The 17,105-nt window shown below is 41.2% G+C and overlaps 1 protein-coding gene across 1 annotated transcript in view; it reads right to left on the reverse strand.

Moving 5' to 3' along the window:
- Positions 1–579: 579 nt before the first annotated feature.
- Positions 580–17,105, reverse strand: part of PCSK1 (proprotein convertase subtilisin/kexin type 1) — a 29,986-nt gene continuing 13,460 nt past the window's right edge. Inside the window, exons 7-14 of the mRNA XM_065046563.1 lie at positions 15,748–15,920; positions 13,349–13,561; positions 12,079–12,179; positions 10,886–11,119; positions 9,230–9,387; positions 7,080–7,213; positions 5,099–5,260; positions 580–4,054 (exon numbers count right to left, since the gene is read on the reverse strand). Of these exons, the coding sequence (XP_064902635.1) occupies positions 3,692–4,054; positions 5,099–5,260; positions 7,080–7,213; positions 9,230–9,387; positions 10,886–11,119; positions 12,079–12,179; positions 13,349–13,561; positions 15,748–15,920 (1,538 nt within the window). The 3' untranslated portion in view covers positions 580–3,691. The remainder of the gene's footprint in view (positions 4,055–5,098; positions 5,261–7,079; positions 7,214–9,229; positions 9,388–10,885; positions 11,120–12,078; positions 12,180–13,348; positions 13,562–15,747; positions 15,921–17,105) is intronic.

Consider the following 17,105-nt stretch of genomic DNA (forward strand, 5'->3'; position numbering starts at 1 on the left):
AGCTGCATCTTTCTGGGCACATCACAGCAGCCCAGGAACACCCCGAATTGTGCGGGTGGTCCCCAGAGCCCACTCCCAACACAGACCACCAAATAACTGCCCCTAAAATGCAGTTTTCCACAATTATTTCCAGCATATGCGGCCTTGAAATACAAGTAGTGGGGTGGGGAGAAAAACAACAAGTGTTTTAGCTGCTGATGACTGATGCGAGGAAATGGAGAGCCACATCTTTAACCTGACCCCCGACCCATCCTGCTGTGTTATTCCGCTGTAGCGCTTCCGACACACACGTTTGCACGTGAAATCAGCAGAATTTTGTAATTCAGTGTGAATTGCACCGACGTGCGCAGCAGATCTCGCTCCAGCTGCGGTGAAAGGTGATAACCCCGCTGCCCCCGGACAATAAACCCTCTGTGAGCCTCCATCTCCAATAAATCACACACCTTCTCCACCCAGCCCCTGGATATTCTCCTCAAGCCGTTATTTTTAAGTCTAAACTATAAGCCCCGGTACTTTTAAGCCAATAGCTTGACTTTGTCTTACTGTTTTCTTTACAAATGGTAAGACCACACACTGAGCTCTGCTAACACACTGTATTATGCTACTAGTAGACAAATTTTAACATCACATCACATACATGTTGCGGTTGTTGTTGGAACATGCCTTTTAGAAAATACCTTTATTGGATGAAATTGTCTCTTTCCCAAGAAAAAATCTGGTTCTTCAATATAATTTATTAAGCCTTTTAAAATTCTGTCTGTTCAATAAAATCTTTGCTATATTATAAATACCTGTAAAGAAAATATAATTTAAAATTCTGAGAGAAAACATTTTTTTTTTCCTTTTACATTTTTCACAAAACCCCCACGGGCTCCAAGGAAAGACTAACAATAAAAATAATTTACTCCTGTACAATCTACTCTGGGTTGGAAACATCCAAAAGAGAGATTTCAAACTTGTCCTCTGATGAAACTTCGGCTACAACACGTGAACTTATCTTAAAACAAAGGAAGGTCCTATGTTTTCCACCTGTTCAATCTGAAAACTTCTTTCAAAGGCTGATTGAGGGTTGCTAGAACTTTCCTTGCTGTAGCATACCTGAATGAGGACGCGCTAAAATCACTGTTTTCTGAGGAAAATAGACTCTGAGCTTCACTGCACAGGACTGAAAGTGGCCCTGCCGCACCAGATGGGAATATACACCATGGAGATTAACTCCCAGTTCTGAAAATTAAACATTAGTGGAAATAAGTTTGTGCTCTCACACAGTTAGAAGTTTTAATGTTTTGCTCATTCAGCAGTTCTGTGTTTTGCCAGAAAGCTCCTGTGTCGAGGGACAGCACAGGAAAGCTTTTACATTTGGGCCACCTTCATTCACTTCTCCTTGTCAGCAAATTTCTTAACCGGGGGAGAAATTCAATATAAGAGACGTTAAATGGTGGATTTGCTATCCTTGACATATGGACTAGAAATAGGGAAGAAATAGTCAAATCAACTAAAATCTATCTATCAGCTAAATCTATCTAAAGCTGGCCAAAAAGCAGACTAAGCCAAAGATAGGCACGAAACCATCACAAACAATGAATAAACAGAGATTTTTAAAACTTAATTTTGAGAAGACAATTTTGAAAGTTGTCTTTAAGTAGTCCCTTTTTCCATCAAAGAAAACTTAAGTACTCTTACAGTAAATAAATTTACCTTAAAATTACAGAATTTAGTGTGAAGTTTGAAAAATCTCTACCAGAACTGATGAATTATGAGCAAAACGCTGAATTCCTGTCTTAGAGACACTTACATCATTTTAAGGAATAGACAGCAAAGGAGAGTCAAGTATTTCTAGAATGTCTGGAAAACACATTTCAACAGCAGATGAGAAACAAAAGCGAAGAACGGTCAGCACTTATCTGGATTAACTTTGGCACTGCAGTGTGATGAATATCCCCTGGGAATCCTCATTTCCTTGTTCTAGATTCCCTTAAATTTCTGAGCATCAAACACTGCATTATGTTTTTTAAATTATGAAAAGCAAACAACAGTATGTCAATGCTGAATCTGACTTTCAGGAGGTATGTGTGGAAAACTGCCGATGCTAGGGAGCTGCCCACCCTTGCTGTTTTCTGATGGCCACCTCTGTTTCCGCCTCTTCCACCTTCTCCTTCCCAATATTCCTCTCCCTCCTCCAGTCCCCATGTACTCATTCCCTCAATTTCTGAGTCCCTTCTCAGGGTATTTCTTTTATCTCACATCTCTCCCTACACAATTTGCCTTAACTTCCTATATATTTTGGGAAATGCTCCAGTCTACCACAGACACTCCAAGATCCAGTCTCTAGGTGGACTTTGCTGGTATAGTCCTCCTTTTTATTCTACTTGGGTCACAGTTCAAGGAAAGGACAAAGTGATCTAAGCTTGGTTGTCCTGACTGCTGTTGGCATAGGCATCTCAGAAGGCATTTGTGTCATTTAATTTTAGAAATGTAACTGATGTTCCATAGGTAGGAGGTTGGTCCCCCAAAGTTCATAGGTGGGAGACCTTACTGCAGCCTTTCTGGACTTAAAAGGGGAAAGATGGGACAGACTTTAGAGCAGGGCCTGTTGTGACAGGACAAGGGGTGATGGTTTAAACTAAAGGAGGGAGATTCAGGCTGGACATGAGGAAGAAATTGTTGTCCTGAGGGTGGTGAGAGCCTGTGCCAGGTACCCAGAGAGGTGGTGGATGAACCATTCCTGAGACATCCCAGGCCAGGCTGGACGGGGCTCTGGGCACCCTGAGCTGGTGACGATGTCCCTGTCATGGCAGGGGGCTGGGGGGCTGGGGAGGGCCCTGCAGCACAAACCCTCTGTGACTCTGTACAGTCAACACAAACAGACCAGTACCGCACTGGGTAATTCAGTGCAAGGACCAGCCAAGTGCTCTGACATTCTGTCTACAGAAGCCCCATCTTCATCAACTATGTCCAGCCTAGCAAGACATGGCTCATAATTCAGGCACTTCACATGGGTTGGATGATGAGAATGCCATCTCATGGTCTAGGATGCCTCATTCGGGCCTCTTTTATGTTCGTGTATGTCTGCCTGTAGTTTAAATTGTGAATAATTTCATCGCTGTTCAATCCAGCTCCAGCCTCCCAGCTGCCCCTTCACGGGAGAACAGAAGGGTGAGGGAGCATCTTTCGGAGAAGGGACCAAAAAACTATGGTAGAAGCAGGACTGGCTGTGACTGCTAGATCTGGAATAAATGACAAATACAAGAAAGGCTGCAATATTCATTACCAATCCAGGGATGAGAGTATCTCCCCATAGCTTTGGCAGTTCGCCTCAAAAATGCTTGGTAATTCAGGTTTTGAATCCGTCTACAAGCTAAGTGAATAGGGTGGAAGAATAAGTAACATGAAAATTGTTTAAAATAGAGCATTAAGGTTTTCTGGGGAATACCATTGTATTTCATGCCTGAGGGGGCAAATCTACTCTGATGGTAATGAAGAAAGGATTTGAAAAACGCTATTACTAAAAAGCTTCAGCTTACTGCCTTATCCTCCCACACCCGTTTTTTCCTTTCCTTGATATTTGTATTAAATATGAAGCAATCAAAGCAGCAATCACAGAACTAGAGCATACAACAGACTTCTGAAAAAAAACTACAGGTGGGGTGTGGAGAATGAATATTTCCAACTCAGTGCCCTACCCTATAGTTTAGTTTCCCTCATTTATAATATCAACCAAGGCTTGCAGCAGTCTATCATCTCTATGCTTGTATGGTTTGGCATTGTAAAAAAGATCAACGTAGTCACTGTACAGACTTTCTTCTGAGTCTCTCAACTGGGACGCCTTGTTTAGTTTTTCGAGGGCTTGATAGAAGTGTTCATATGGAATATTTAACTTCTCACTTCCAGTCTTCTTTGGCAGCCGCTTCTGAGCCATCTGTCTGCTAAAAGCACTTCGCAGCAAGTGCAGCATAGCCTCTGATGGGATTTTATCTTCGGCTTTGCCACTGCTGCTGCTGGCATCTTCTGCGAGCTTGGGTCTCTCACTCAGGTTCTCCTGTGTGGTATGGTCCTAGAATACAGATTAGCATTAAAAGGTTAGGTGTCAATGATAAACTGACTGGATTAAGATTTGCTCTGATTAGTAATTTCCATCTATGTGTGGGTAGATGCTTTTTTCTTCACTCAGGAGCCACTTTGCATCTGGAAAATAACTGGACCATTATACACCAAAACAGACTATCAGAAGGTTTACTTTGTATGAAATATCAAATCCCCTCACAGTGCAGGAAGTTATAAATTCCGTCTCCAGACTGGCAGGATACAACATGTATTTATTTTCTTGCACATGGCTGCCACACCTGCAGATACCTATTTAATGTATTTAAAGACCATAAGCACTTGTCTCTCAATCTTCTCCTCCATCACCTGGCTGAGGAAGGTTAATCTCTCTACACTTCACAGACACCCTAAGTACTTAACAAGGAGGCAAATTGATAATTGGTAATTAATAAAGTATTCCAAAGACGCTGACATAATCCAGTGTTGTGAAAATGTACAATATTACCACCCTGTGCATCCAGAAACCCAATGTCTCTCTCAGAAGACTGGAATATGTTTAGAGGACTCTGCCTCAAAGGTAAAGAAGTAATGACAAAGGAGCCAGCAGCAACAGATCCGCTTACCAAGCCTTCTGAATTAGCGAGTCCCTGGCACTTGTCACGTTTTTCACTACTAACTCCCTTCCAAACTCCCTGGAAGGGCTTCAGCAGGCAAAACTCCTTTTGGATGAGACACTTTTTCTGACTAGAATTTCACAAGTTCAGTGTTTCGGTCAGAGATGTGTTCCTCCCACCTCAACTGCATTAGATACCGAGTTCACTGCTTTAACAGCAATATCCTCTTACCATTCTAAAAACCTTAGATGTTGCCATGTGAAAACAGAGGCTAACAAAAGTATTAGTTGTTGGCATGGACGATATTGCAATACACAACTGAGAAGTGGTCAGGGGCTAGAAGAAATTAATATAGAATTAATGTGTCTTCTCACTAGGAAAAAACGCCATTTTCTTATAAATTGAAAAACAAATAAGGAAAAAAAATAATGTAACGCTACCTCTACAAAGTCCGTCATCTTCTCCACCCCTCTCCTGTCATTTTGCACAGCATTGTAGGATGTGTATACACGTGGCTGCTTCATGTGTTCAGGCTGGGTAGCAGTGCCATGCAAAATCAGCTTCCAGTTTACAATCCTTCCTTCATTTTGTATTCTTCTGGACTAAAGGACAAGCACGAAATTAGCACAGGTTGTCAGGAAATAAGAAGAGGAAACAGGACACGTGATCATACAGTAGAAAGAAGTGTGTAAAATAAATTACAAAGCCTTCAATATTTAAATTTAAACAATGGTTTACGAGCACGGACAAACTGACAGATTAGAGACAGGATATATCAGCAAGTGAGATTCAATACAATGGCTGAGCTACTCCTAATGTTCACATTATGGTGTAACAAAATCATTAACTGATCACGTAAGCATCAATGGAATTATGTCATAACACAGAGTGCTAAAAATTACCTAAGCAGTATTCTGTGTTATTAGTATTTGTACATTAAGCCTTTCCTTGGCAATTTCCCCACAAAAGTTACCACTGGAATAGTAATTCGGAATATTATTCTGCAGTGGTGAACAAAAGCAATGTGAAAAACAGCTTGTAGAAGTGAGGAACAAATACTCTGTCCATTAGTCTTGGCGGCAATATTTAAACAGTAAAGAGTGGAAAAGAGACAAGTACAGAGAACCCTGGCACTTTATTCTGCCAAAGCTTCTTTCAGATTTTTTCCTCGGTCATGTAGTGACTGAAGTTGGCTGCTGAAGCTCTTACCACAGTTTACGTACACAATTTACATAGCAACTAAATTATGAGTAACTCTGCTTGAGCATCTGTGATTTTTGTTAGGGTCATCAATGTGAAAACTTGTGTCAGGAATCATAAAACCCTACAAGCTCAGGAAGGAGTGCTTTAACTCTTGAGTACAAAAAGCTGGGTTTATTGTAAGTTTCAGGAACGCCCCACTTGAAAATGGAAAATGAGAGAAATTACAAACAAAATGCTCTTCTTATCACCATTCCAAAAATGCATTATATTAATTGCAAAGAGCAGGGTATCTGTAACCATGGGTTTATCTACAAGCCTGCAGTATTAACACAACACTGCTGATAATAATATTTACTTCTACTGCCTTGTCCATCTGCTTAGTACTTGGCATTATCCCCCTGTTTCAGTCTGAGGCCAATAGGGGCTGGAGGCTCCGTGTCTGATAGGAAGCGTTCCGTTTCTGGCAGGATCTGACCCCTGGTGACAAGCCTATTAACAGACAAATTTGATGAAACTCTCCAGAGACGAGTGCGCTTTACCACTCTCTCTTCAAAGAGAACAGTTTTTCAGTTGCCTGTCAAGCAGCTTTATTCTGGGTTCTCAGTGTCGCAATGCACAGCCCCAGGTGGTTTTAGTAAACTTATTTATTTCATATCTGTAGATTTCTTGGCTTTAATCCTTGAACATTATTCAGCAGAAATTACTCTAAGAAAAAGGTTAGTGAAAGGTATACACCAGAATAACTCTCCGAGGTCACCAAAATTCACTAATTCAAAAGGTTTTGCGTTAACGAAAATTATGCACACGCACCAAGAGAAGACTAGATCTACCCTGTATTCTATTCTGCTGAAAAACCTAATTTGCAGTTAATCATATGTTGATTTGATTACATATTTCACTCCATGAATCATAGAAAATTACATTAAGTGATTTCCTTCAGTGACATATAATGTGAAAAACATAGGCATGAAAATTTTTTTACAGGTACACATCAGTGAAATGAGGATGTTCCTTTGCATTTACGTAAAGAACAAGAAAAGATGACCCTATCCTTTTTCCTTAATCTTTAATCCAGATGGATATTTAGTGTAAATAAACTCTTGCTGTAGCTTGCTTAATGAGAAGACTTCAACTGTTCACAGTGCTTGGTGGAGGTTAGTGATCATTTCACCTGTGCGAGCTTCCATACATAGCTCGTTAACGTACAGACATACTTACCACGTCAGTAATTCTTAAAACCCAGGTGCCTGTTGGATTCTCGCCCCACGTGTGAACAGACATGAAGTCCCAGTTCTTAAAGCCGTTGGGGGATTTATCTCTCTCTCTCTCCGCCAGTAAGACAGTGCTGGTCCCTGTGTAAGTCCAGATCAACATTAGTGACTCTGCACACATAACCACTTTTATTTTGCACGTTGCTCAGCTTGCACACTAAGTATTGTGCAGGTAACCTGGAAAATACACTATTTAGCAGTGGCTTGTGGAAGGGAAACATGCTATTTCTTGTCAGTGGCTCCTTGAGTTATTTTCATAGCAGTATTTAAGAGCATAAAACCTACCACATTAGGTCGTGTTACAAAAGTACATCTTGCTCAGTGTTCAATTTCTAACACAAAGAGTAGTGGACGCATATAAAGAAGCAAAAGAAATAAAGGTCAGACACAAGCAGTATTTTCCACTGTTCAGGAAACTTCTGAGATGGAAGCTTTGATGGCAAACCAGCTCAGGCAGTATTGTGAAACCAAAGCCTTACTCTGAATTCATCACTGTTTGTTTGTTTGGGTTTTTTTTTTGTGAGTGGATGTAAATTGTTACAGCCTGAAACTCCAGCAGGTTGAGAAGCATTTGCATTGTCATTTTTATTACAAAAATGCTGCAGTTCACAAAGTAATTCTGCAGCAGAAGAGACTCTACTGCACAGTAGGAAATTTGTTGTGCTTGTCTGCATGTAAGGAGGGAGCAAGGGAGCTGTATTTACATAATAAGGAGCTGACAAGCCACAGGGAGCCTGATCATGAGTTATAAATCTATTTAAAGGTAACACCATAAATACAGAAAAGGAATGACATACATTTGTTAGCACTGTTTTGCAGGAAAGTGGAAAAACAGCAAGAACCACGAGAAATAACAGTTTAACTATGAAGGCAAAATGATACTACGGGGGAAGCAGCAGCACTAGACTATTGCTACCTCAGCTAAAGCCCTAAAAATACAAAGATGAAGAACACATTACTGCCGTCAGCCTTTCAAAAAAGGATGTTTTTCTAAGATGAAGCCACGCTTCCCGCGTGTTAGCAGTAGAACAGTGTCTTGGGAGGGAAATACCTCTATAAAAGCAGAATGAGAGCGACTGTTGCTGTCATCTCCATGATGTACCTACAGACCGCCCATATATTCACTCCCAAACTAAAACTTATCTAGAAGGAATTAAATTTGAAAATACCACCAAGAGTCAATGGTAAAACACCTCACAGCAGCATTGCTCCCAAAAGATGAAACTCAGAAAAGGAAGAATTAAGGTTAGGCTTAAAAGGAACCCCAGGCAAAGCAGAGCTTGGAAACTACTGTATGTATAGTATCTAAACCCTGCTCTCTGGTGAAGTCCTGCGATAAGGATACGAACAATGCTCTAATCATTTATTATCTGTGAATTACTAGATTAGCCTTGAATATCAGTAAATAAAGATTAACCTGATGTTTAAATTCATACCTGAAAGCTTGTCTATTTTTTCTAATAATATCAGTTGATCTAACAGATCTTACTCTCTCCAAAGTTGTTTACACCCATTTTCCTTTCTTTTTTTTTTCTTTATTTTCCTCCCTATGGTGTCATTTCAGGGCCTTGTCAAGACAGCTTGCCATATTCTCACACATTTAGTATATTAATAGTTGTACTAAGGTGCCTAACAGAGACGCTGGATTTTTAAATAGACCAATGGGGAGACACAATTACATGAACTTTAGGGAGTCAGATACCCTGTTTACCATTGGTTTGCTAAATCACAGCAAGGCAGACAAGCAGTATTGACCTGCAATTCGTTCTCTGCCAAGAACTCTCAGTTTTTATAGGTCCTGTTGCCAGAATGAAAACGTATTAGAAACAGTGCCTTCATTTTCTGAAGTACGATTTTCAAACCTCATCTCACAAAAATGAACTGGAACACCTGAGGGCTGGAAAAGGGTTTCGGAGAACCAGTTCTCTCGTCCCTGGGATGCTTTGTCCTTGCACTCCCCTGCTGGGGGTGACTAGACTTGTTTAATGATATATTTAGCTCTTTTTAAACCACTGCAGAACAGAGAGGTGCTTTTTAAATGAAATAAACGTTACACACTGCAGCAACACAAAGCCAGCACGTCTTTGCCTCCTGTACCTGATGGAGACACCAGAGTGACGTGAAGATCACCTCTACGGGAATACTCGATCGTTGCCTCAAGCTGCACGTGCTCCAGAGACGCGATGGAGTTTTCTTGACCCTCGCAGGCTTTTGTGGGAATTTCAATGATGACCTCCTCATTTGCTCTTAATAACCTGGCAAAATCATAGGACTTCTTTGATTACGCACAGAAACCTTTGATTCTGCATCATCAAGTGAAGTGCAAATGACACATTTAATGCCCGTTTCAGAATGATGAGAAAAGAAGAAGTAAAGACACATTCTACATTTATTACTGTTTTGAATGCTCCAGTAAAAACCATGGGAAGTTCTGGAAGCAGAGATAATACTGACCAAGTGACAGGCACTGCACAAGGCAGACTTGTGCCACACACCCTGGAAGCAAGGAAGCAAGTTAGATAATCCAGGGTTCCTGCCAACGCTTCATTGTCCCACAGAGACCACAAATAACAGTCTGTGCAGGCAGCTACATCACACAACTGCATCAGACTTACACTTGGTTGCCTCATTCAAATATCCAGGAGAGCTGTTATCAGGGACTTTAAATATTGCAGCAAGCACAGCTGTGTTAAACCTTTGTAGTCAATGCTATCTCAAAGAAAAAAGCAAACATCATCTATACGTTCTCTGTACGGAGAGACACTGTGCATAGCTTTCTCTGCACAATTTCCATTAGTTCTAATGCAAATGGGGTATCTCAATCTCCACATAAATAATTCTAAACTCAGAAGTGTTTTTATAATGTAACACAGAGGACTGCAATAAAAGTATATAAACACCAAGTATTACATACATCAGTACTGGATCAGCACTGTGGAACGGAGAGAGGTCATAAAAGCAAATTGATAGTAAAATGGCATAAATAACAGGGTTACCAAGCAGTGACACTCCAAAACACTGTAATATGTTTCTACAGACAGATTTTTGGTGCACTGACACAGTATAATTTTGACCTTTGAAATAGATGTATTTTTTCTAGACAACAAATCTGTAAGTGAATAAGTGGAGACAAAAACAGTCTAGATACTCTTATTGATTAACCAGCTTAGTGACTAATTATAGCTTATGTGTATTTGAGCTCAGTTTAGGCTCACTATGCTGCGAGCACTTGTGAATGTGGCTGGTAAGTCTTCCCTGTGAGCCTTCGAGACATTTGTGTTTCATAAGAAACATACTGCAGATGTGACTAAAGCTCAATATATCACCTTGACTTCAACATATACTATGCCTGTCACAGGAAAAGAATTGCTAAAACCAACTACAGATTAAAAAAAGAGAAAAAAAAATCCCTGGGAGACTTTGGTATCTTTTTATTTGTATTCCGATAATGCTCTAAACATTCGTATCTTATCTGATCAGGTTCAGTCTCACAGTATCATCCATCCATATGCCGGCTGCACAGGTGGACATAATAATCTTGGTTTTTGTTAAGGCTTCATGCTAGTAATTCCCATCAGTCTTACACTGAAAAAGCAAGCAAAGACTCTTTGCCTGCCCCTGAGGAATACAATAAAGCAAAACCAAATGAATAAAAACAAACGTCTTAGTCTGGTTCAGAGCAACCTGTGCAGAATACTATCCCTTAGGCTTTACTAGGACATAAGCTTAGTTACTGCTAAAGCAAATTCTTACCTTGGCTCAAAGCTTTTGTCTTTGACAATACACTCTCTCTTTTCTGGTACACCTTTCCATTTTTTGGGATCAGCCAAATCTACCAGCGCATTAGCATTGAGCAGTCCAAACCCAAATCGGCTGTTGACCATCAGTCCCGCTCCATTCTTTTTCCATCCTGGATTTCCAGCCAGTGGGTCGTATTCTGATGTCCACACCACCAAGTGCTGCATGTCCCTCCACGTTAGATCTGGGCTGTTGAGAAAATGGTCCTGGTTAATTGCTTCAGGTTCGTCTACCGTTTTCTCTCAATTATTAGCCTGCAACAGAACACGTTTTGAATATATATGGCATCCCATTATTTTGAAATATACGGTAAGACACATGCTTCTTCTCACAACACTTCTCAGGGTAGACCAGGCTTCTGTGTAAATGAAGAATGGGTATCTAGCAAGATCAGAGTCTGGTTCATCAAAATTATTCAACCATTTAAAGTTAACTAATAAAACTAGTATTTTCCACCAGTCCTTAAGGGACACAGACTTTGAAAATTCACTGGGTATTTGATTCTGTGATTACCCTTTAAAAGACGGCCCTAAGTATCTTGGCTTATGTCATCAAAGGAGTACGCAAAATAAAATGGAGCTGAACCTACATAATTCAAATACTAAGCATATGTCCTAACGTCTGAAGTATTTTCTGTGAAAAAGCCATTGTCCTGTTCTTTCTTACTCTTTCTAAGGCATATGTTCTGACCACCAGCCCCGCAGGATCTGAACCTGCCTGCTCTGACAGTCAAGCTCGGGTACGTTGCAGCTGATGTCTCATCTTTGGCAGAAAAGATTCTGTAAATTGATCAAAGACTTAATTTAAATTTCTTCTATCTATTGTCTTCCAATCATGTTCTCCTGATACACGTGCAGCCTCACTGCTTTCCAGTCTAGCCAACCAGAACTCAGCGAACAGTTGTTGCCAATGCACAAAATGGACTAAAATTCCTCATTCACCATGTGTTGCTTACGTTGGGTCTGCTGTGCTAGGAAGGTGTTGAGGCAAGTAGCTGCTTATTTTTGTCACCAGGCTGAGTAAGCCCGACTGACAAAAAGTGGAGCTGCAGCACGAGATGGTGCCGCTTTCAAACCGACACGGTTTCAGGGAAGATGGTGGGGCAGCTGAGAGAGAGGAGTTTCAAAGGTAATTGTGTGACATCTCACTTTGCTTCCAGCGCGAGAGCAAAAATCCCTGCGGCCAGTGGTGCGGACGCAGAAGTCCCAGTGTGAGTCTCTGTACATTCGTTGTGAAGATCAGCACTTGTCTGACAGGAATAAAAAAAAAGACAAAAAAAAGCAGACTGCATGAATAAACCATTGTAAATACAGTCATATCCACACTCACAAACATAACCACGGATCCTTTACTTGGTCCGTATTAGTACATTCCTCACCAGCAGAAAAAGTGATGGATGTTTAAATCCGTTCATAGTTCAATCCACTCTTTTTACTTCAACCATAATTTTTGTATCAAAACGCTTTGTGTTGGAACAAAATACTCCCACACTGAATATCTTATTTTATTCTAAGGTTTCACAATAAGTGTTTCAGGCTTACTGGTGAATCATAAAAACAGATCATTGTGTTGGGCCTAGAACATTTAAAATTACTGCTTGCTAGAAAATTACTCATAGGATTAGTATTGGTGTTCTTCTCCCTCTTCAGCAGAAGAACTATAATTTGCAATGAAACACGTGCTTTATTTGGAAATTAAACACCAAACTCATCTGCCCATGTATCTACATCTCGGCTATGAAGAGAAGCCTCTTAGGAAGGACTGATCTCCTGGCTAACTTGGAGGGACATTGTTTTAATCCCCATCAATGTAGTTTATTGTAAAATTAGCATCCACCAGCACGGAACACAAATTACAGGTACTTCAATGTTATTTTATCACAGCAATTTTCTTCAGCAGAAGATATTGTTGCACAGTTGATAAAGGCACACGAGCTGCTCTGCCTGCTTTCCAAACCTTCTGCAGGTTTGGAAGCACAATCGTTGTTGTCCTGAGTGGGAACTCGGGGGCTGGCAATCTCACAGCAGCTAATGGTATATCAGAGGCACTGACTCATGGTGTACTGACTTCCCAAGTTCTTTTTGCTTTTACTCTGAATGCCTTGTCATCTGCCCTCTCTGAAGAATGGGACCATACCAAACCTCACGCAGAGACCTCTGTTGTAAACAAACAGCAGACAAACTCAGCATCCGGATTTAACTGCACTGACACAACAATTTTGTTTGGCCATTGTCTTAGAGTAGAAGATGTTCCAGGAATAGCGTCACTTTTTGGATTACAAATCCCTCAGCATTTCAAGGCAAAAGCACTAAACATACAACACATAACCTAAGGCAGGCACCTGAAACCAAGCACGTAAGAGCTCTCATTTGTTATTTGCATACATAGTACATTTCTATGTTAGTAAAAACAACCTACAATTCTTTGGTCAGTATAATCCCCACTGCTGTATGCTGTGGCCAGAGTTGAGGAGCACTTCTCTGCATACCAGGGAGAAAGGCCTTGCTGAGAAGCACTGCTGATGGAGATAGTGTAGATACTATCAGTGTAACCATCGCAGTCACAGTTGTCACCCTGGCGGCCTCCGTTCCCAGAAGCCCAGACGAAAATGGACCCTTTCCCATTTCGGCCCTAGAGAAAATGGACACGAGAGGTTATCAAAAAGATTTCAGTCTCTGTAATGTATTCTGAACAACTCCTCCCCTCCAAAAAGCCTAATATATCAAACATTTTCAGGTAGAAAAGGACAATTTTCCATAAGCACCGTAGAAGACAAAGACAGAAGAAACCAGCTCAAGATATCACACTTCACACAGTACATCACATTGACTGGTCTAGGTTCACTGTTCTAGGCACCACAACTTCCCTCAGAATAGGTTTTTAAGTCAACAGGTGGTGTTTTGGTCACGAACATTTCTAAAAAAATGCCCATTTTTTTTAAGAAATCAGGGCTTATTTCACTTGCCTTTCCTGTAATGACTGAGGCACAGGTAAGCTGCATGAATGATGCACATGATTTGACTTTCCTACCAACTCACTTTTTGTAAGGAATCCGTCACGGTCAGCCTTCATTTGCTGAAACAAACCAGCAAGCACATCTGACTGAAAACCTTCACCTCTCCTACAGGTCTGTGGGCCAGCACCACCAGTCTCCAAACACAACCGCGTTCATTCCCTGCTCCGGTCTCCAGCAATGAGGGAGCAGCAGACAACAACTAACCCATCACAGCTATCACCGAGGAAACACATACGGCTCTGTCCAGTCTTAAGCTGTGCTAGTCCTTCAGAGGAAAAAAAATATCCATCTTGTGGGAAAAGCAGAAGTTCATCTGCTGTTCATTATTAATATATGCACATTCACTGGAAACGGCGGTTGAAATCCAGGTTTTTATCGTCCCACTCAGTTGAGATTTGAAGATACTCATGCAAGTGTTAAGACATTTGCAGCACTTAAAACATTAAAAATAAAGAAAAGTAAGCTGTAGTCTTTATGATACAATTGTTAAAATGGGAAGGACAAGCCACGTCAGCTACAGAAAATAAGATAGTCTTTTCCTTTGAGAATAAAGGCTGCAGGCCAGAAAAACACTGGTAAATGTGGATACCTGCTAGGATTTCACTTAGGGTGGTACTAACGCCTCTGAGATGCTTAAGGCAAAGCGTACGCTTAAGGCTTAAGTGCTTTACTGGGCCAGCAATGAAGGAGCCAGTGATGAAAGTCATCGGAAACCCCAGCCCTGGTTGACTTAAAGCGGGTGGAGACCAGGTCATTGCAAAGGGAAGCCTGAGAAATGAATGGGCAAACTTGCTCCGCTTGAGAAACAAAACAAGCTGTGAAAAAGAGACACATTCTTCACCAAAGAACCTGCTTTTCCTGAGTAAGACTGCTGAAGGCTGGTTCCCCAGTTACTGCCTGTGATTCTCCTCTTCTCTTGCTGCCTACCTACGGACTGAGGTCTCTGTTCACCACCAGCACACTCCTCTCAGTCTCCACTCCTCCCTCAGTCTGTTTCTCAGCTGTCAGACTCATCTTTCTTCTTCTCTCCTCCTGTCTGCTAATGCAAGCTGCAGTTTCCCAAAAACCCTTTCTCTTTGCTTCTGTCCTTCGAGCTTTCTTCCATTTCTCTCCTCTCCCATCTCTGACTCAGTTGTCTTCTCTGTATTAGTACCTGTCTTTAGATATCTTTTCACCTCACTGGCAAGAGCAAGAGTAGTCAATTAATACATCTCCGGTAGCTCTCAGTTTGCACTCTACCTGTCATCCAACCACATCTAAACAGGATAGCATAAAAAAGAACTGAAAAAAACATTTTTTCCAATGCTCTTCATCATGCATTTTTACCATTTTCATTTTAATTGGATCATGATATGCACCAATTTACAAACTAATGCAATTAACACAATACAAGCCCATCCACAGTGTGCTAAAATGTATCACTACTTTGCACAGCAAAATATTCATAAAGCAGAAATTTTGTATTAAAATTTATAGGCTTTCAGTGCAGAAATCCAATTACTGTTCAGTGCAAAGAAACTAGCAGAGAAGGGTGGGGGTAGGGTGAGACAAAGGCAGCCAGAGTAAGGATGGAAAAAGAGAACAGCAACTTAAAAGCAGCTTAGAAATCACTAATGGTGCTTTTTTTAAAGTGCTGGTTTGGTTGGTTATTTCTCTGACCTGTGCTGTTAGAATCTGTCTCCTCCTTTTCAAATATATTTCAGCAAAAAAGATCACAAACCATTTTCATTTCTTCCCTGATAGGAACCATTTTAAAATTCTGCTCTCTGCCACATTTTATTGTATGTTTCTCGTGCCATACCTCTGTTATCCCGTACTCGAAAGCCTTCTGTGCCAACCTCCCAGGTCCCTCCACGGTTTTACCATCATCATTAGGGCCCCAGCTTGCACTGTAAATATCCACGTGGTCTGGGTTGAAACCGATTGAACTGGCTTCAATAGCATCGGTGACTATTCCATCCAGCATCCGTATACCTTAACAGAAAAAAATAACGAGCAGGCCAGATTTACTTCACATCCCCCTTCTTCATTTTTGTTAACTGTTTGTAATGCTTCCAGCAAAATTAACCCGTAACTATTACAAGCACAGTCTGCTGCTGATCACGTAAGTACTAATGAGGGCAGTTCGCGTCAGTGTCACAGTCCGTTTACAGAGCTCAATGCTCTCTACAGATGCTTTTAGAAACTCTCTTAAAATCTTGGGTTGCCTCTTATTTACTTCTTTCTTTCTTTCTTTCTACAGAGAGTCAAGAAGACAATGTTTTGCTAATTGTTCCTGCTTTTTCTTATCGCATTGAGCTATTTCTTGACACCGTAAAATCTGTAACAAAGACTTCTTGAACTGCTGGCATGTCACTGAAATTAAATATGTTTTATCAACACTACTTTTGTGTTTAAGACTTCTATGAGTTTTAGCTCAAAGATGTATCTCTGAGTGATCTGACCAAAGCACATTGCTTTGCTGTCTTTGTGACGCTGCAATTTCACCAGCTCTTCAATCCTCACCACGGAAAACTCTCACTGCTTTTCCACCACCGCGTTTTTGCTACTGCGTGCAATCCAGAGATGCTGGAGATGGCCAGCCATTAACATTTTATTAGGAACCGCATGATCTCATCGTCTTCAGAGCAAGCCTGATCTCAGCGGTACTTAAAATTCAGCAGCAGATAGCAGTTCATCTGCGCTGATCTGCACACCCCAGCTCTGCAGCGGGACTGCGACCACCAACCAGCGCGGGAGGAACACAGAAAAACCAGAGATCTGGCAAAATTCCCACGGCGGCTCCCCCAGCGACGGCAGCGACATCAGAGACACGGCAGCCGGGCTTCAGCCTGTGTTTTCAAGCAATAAAAATGTCTGGGTTGTCTTGAACTTGGCGAGTTAGTACTACAGCAGCTGCACCATTACTGGCAGTTGGTGAATTATGAGTAGTCATTTTATCGTATTTGCCACAAAAACGGGGATTTTTCCAAAGCACAGCAGGCAAAATGTGGTCGTTCTATAACAAAAAAAAAACAAACAACCTTGCCCTTGCAGCTCAGGATCTTGCTCTTTTTTTATATACTATCAAGCAGGAAAAAAAGACACTGTAAGCATATTCTGTTCCCAAATGGCTGGCCTCTAAGACTCATAACACTTCCAAGATTAAGCTGGGCTTTA

This window comes from Columba livia, chromosome Z (assembly GCF_036013475.1).
Source record: "Columba livia isolate bColLiv1 breed racing homer chromosome Z, bColLiv1.pat.W.v2, whole genome shotgun sequence".
Lineage (NCBI taxonomy): Eukaryota > Metazoa > Chordata > Aves > Columbiformes > Columbidae > Columba > Columba livia.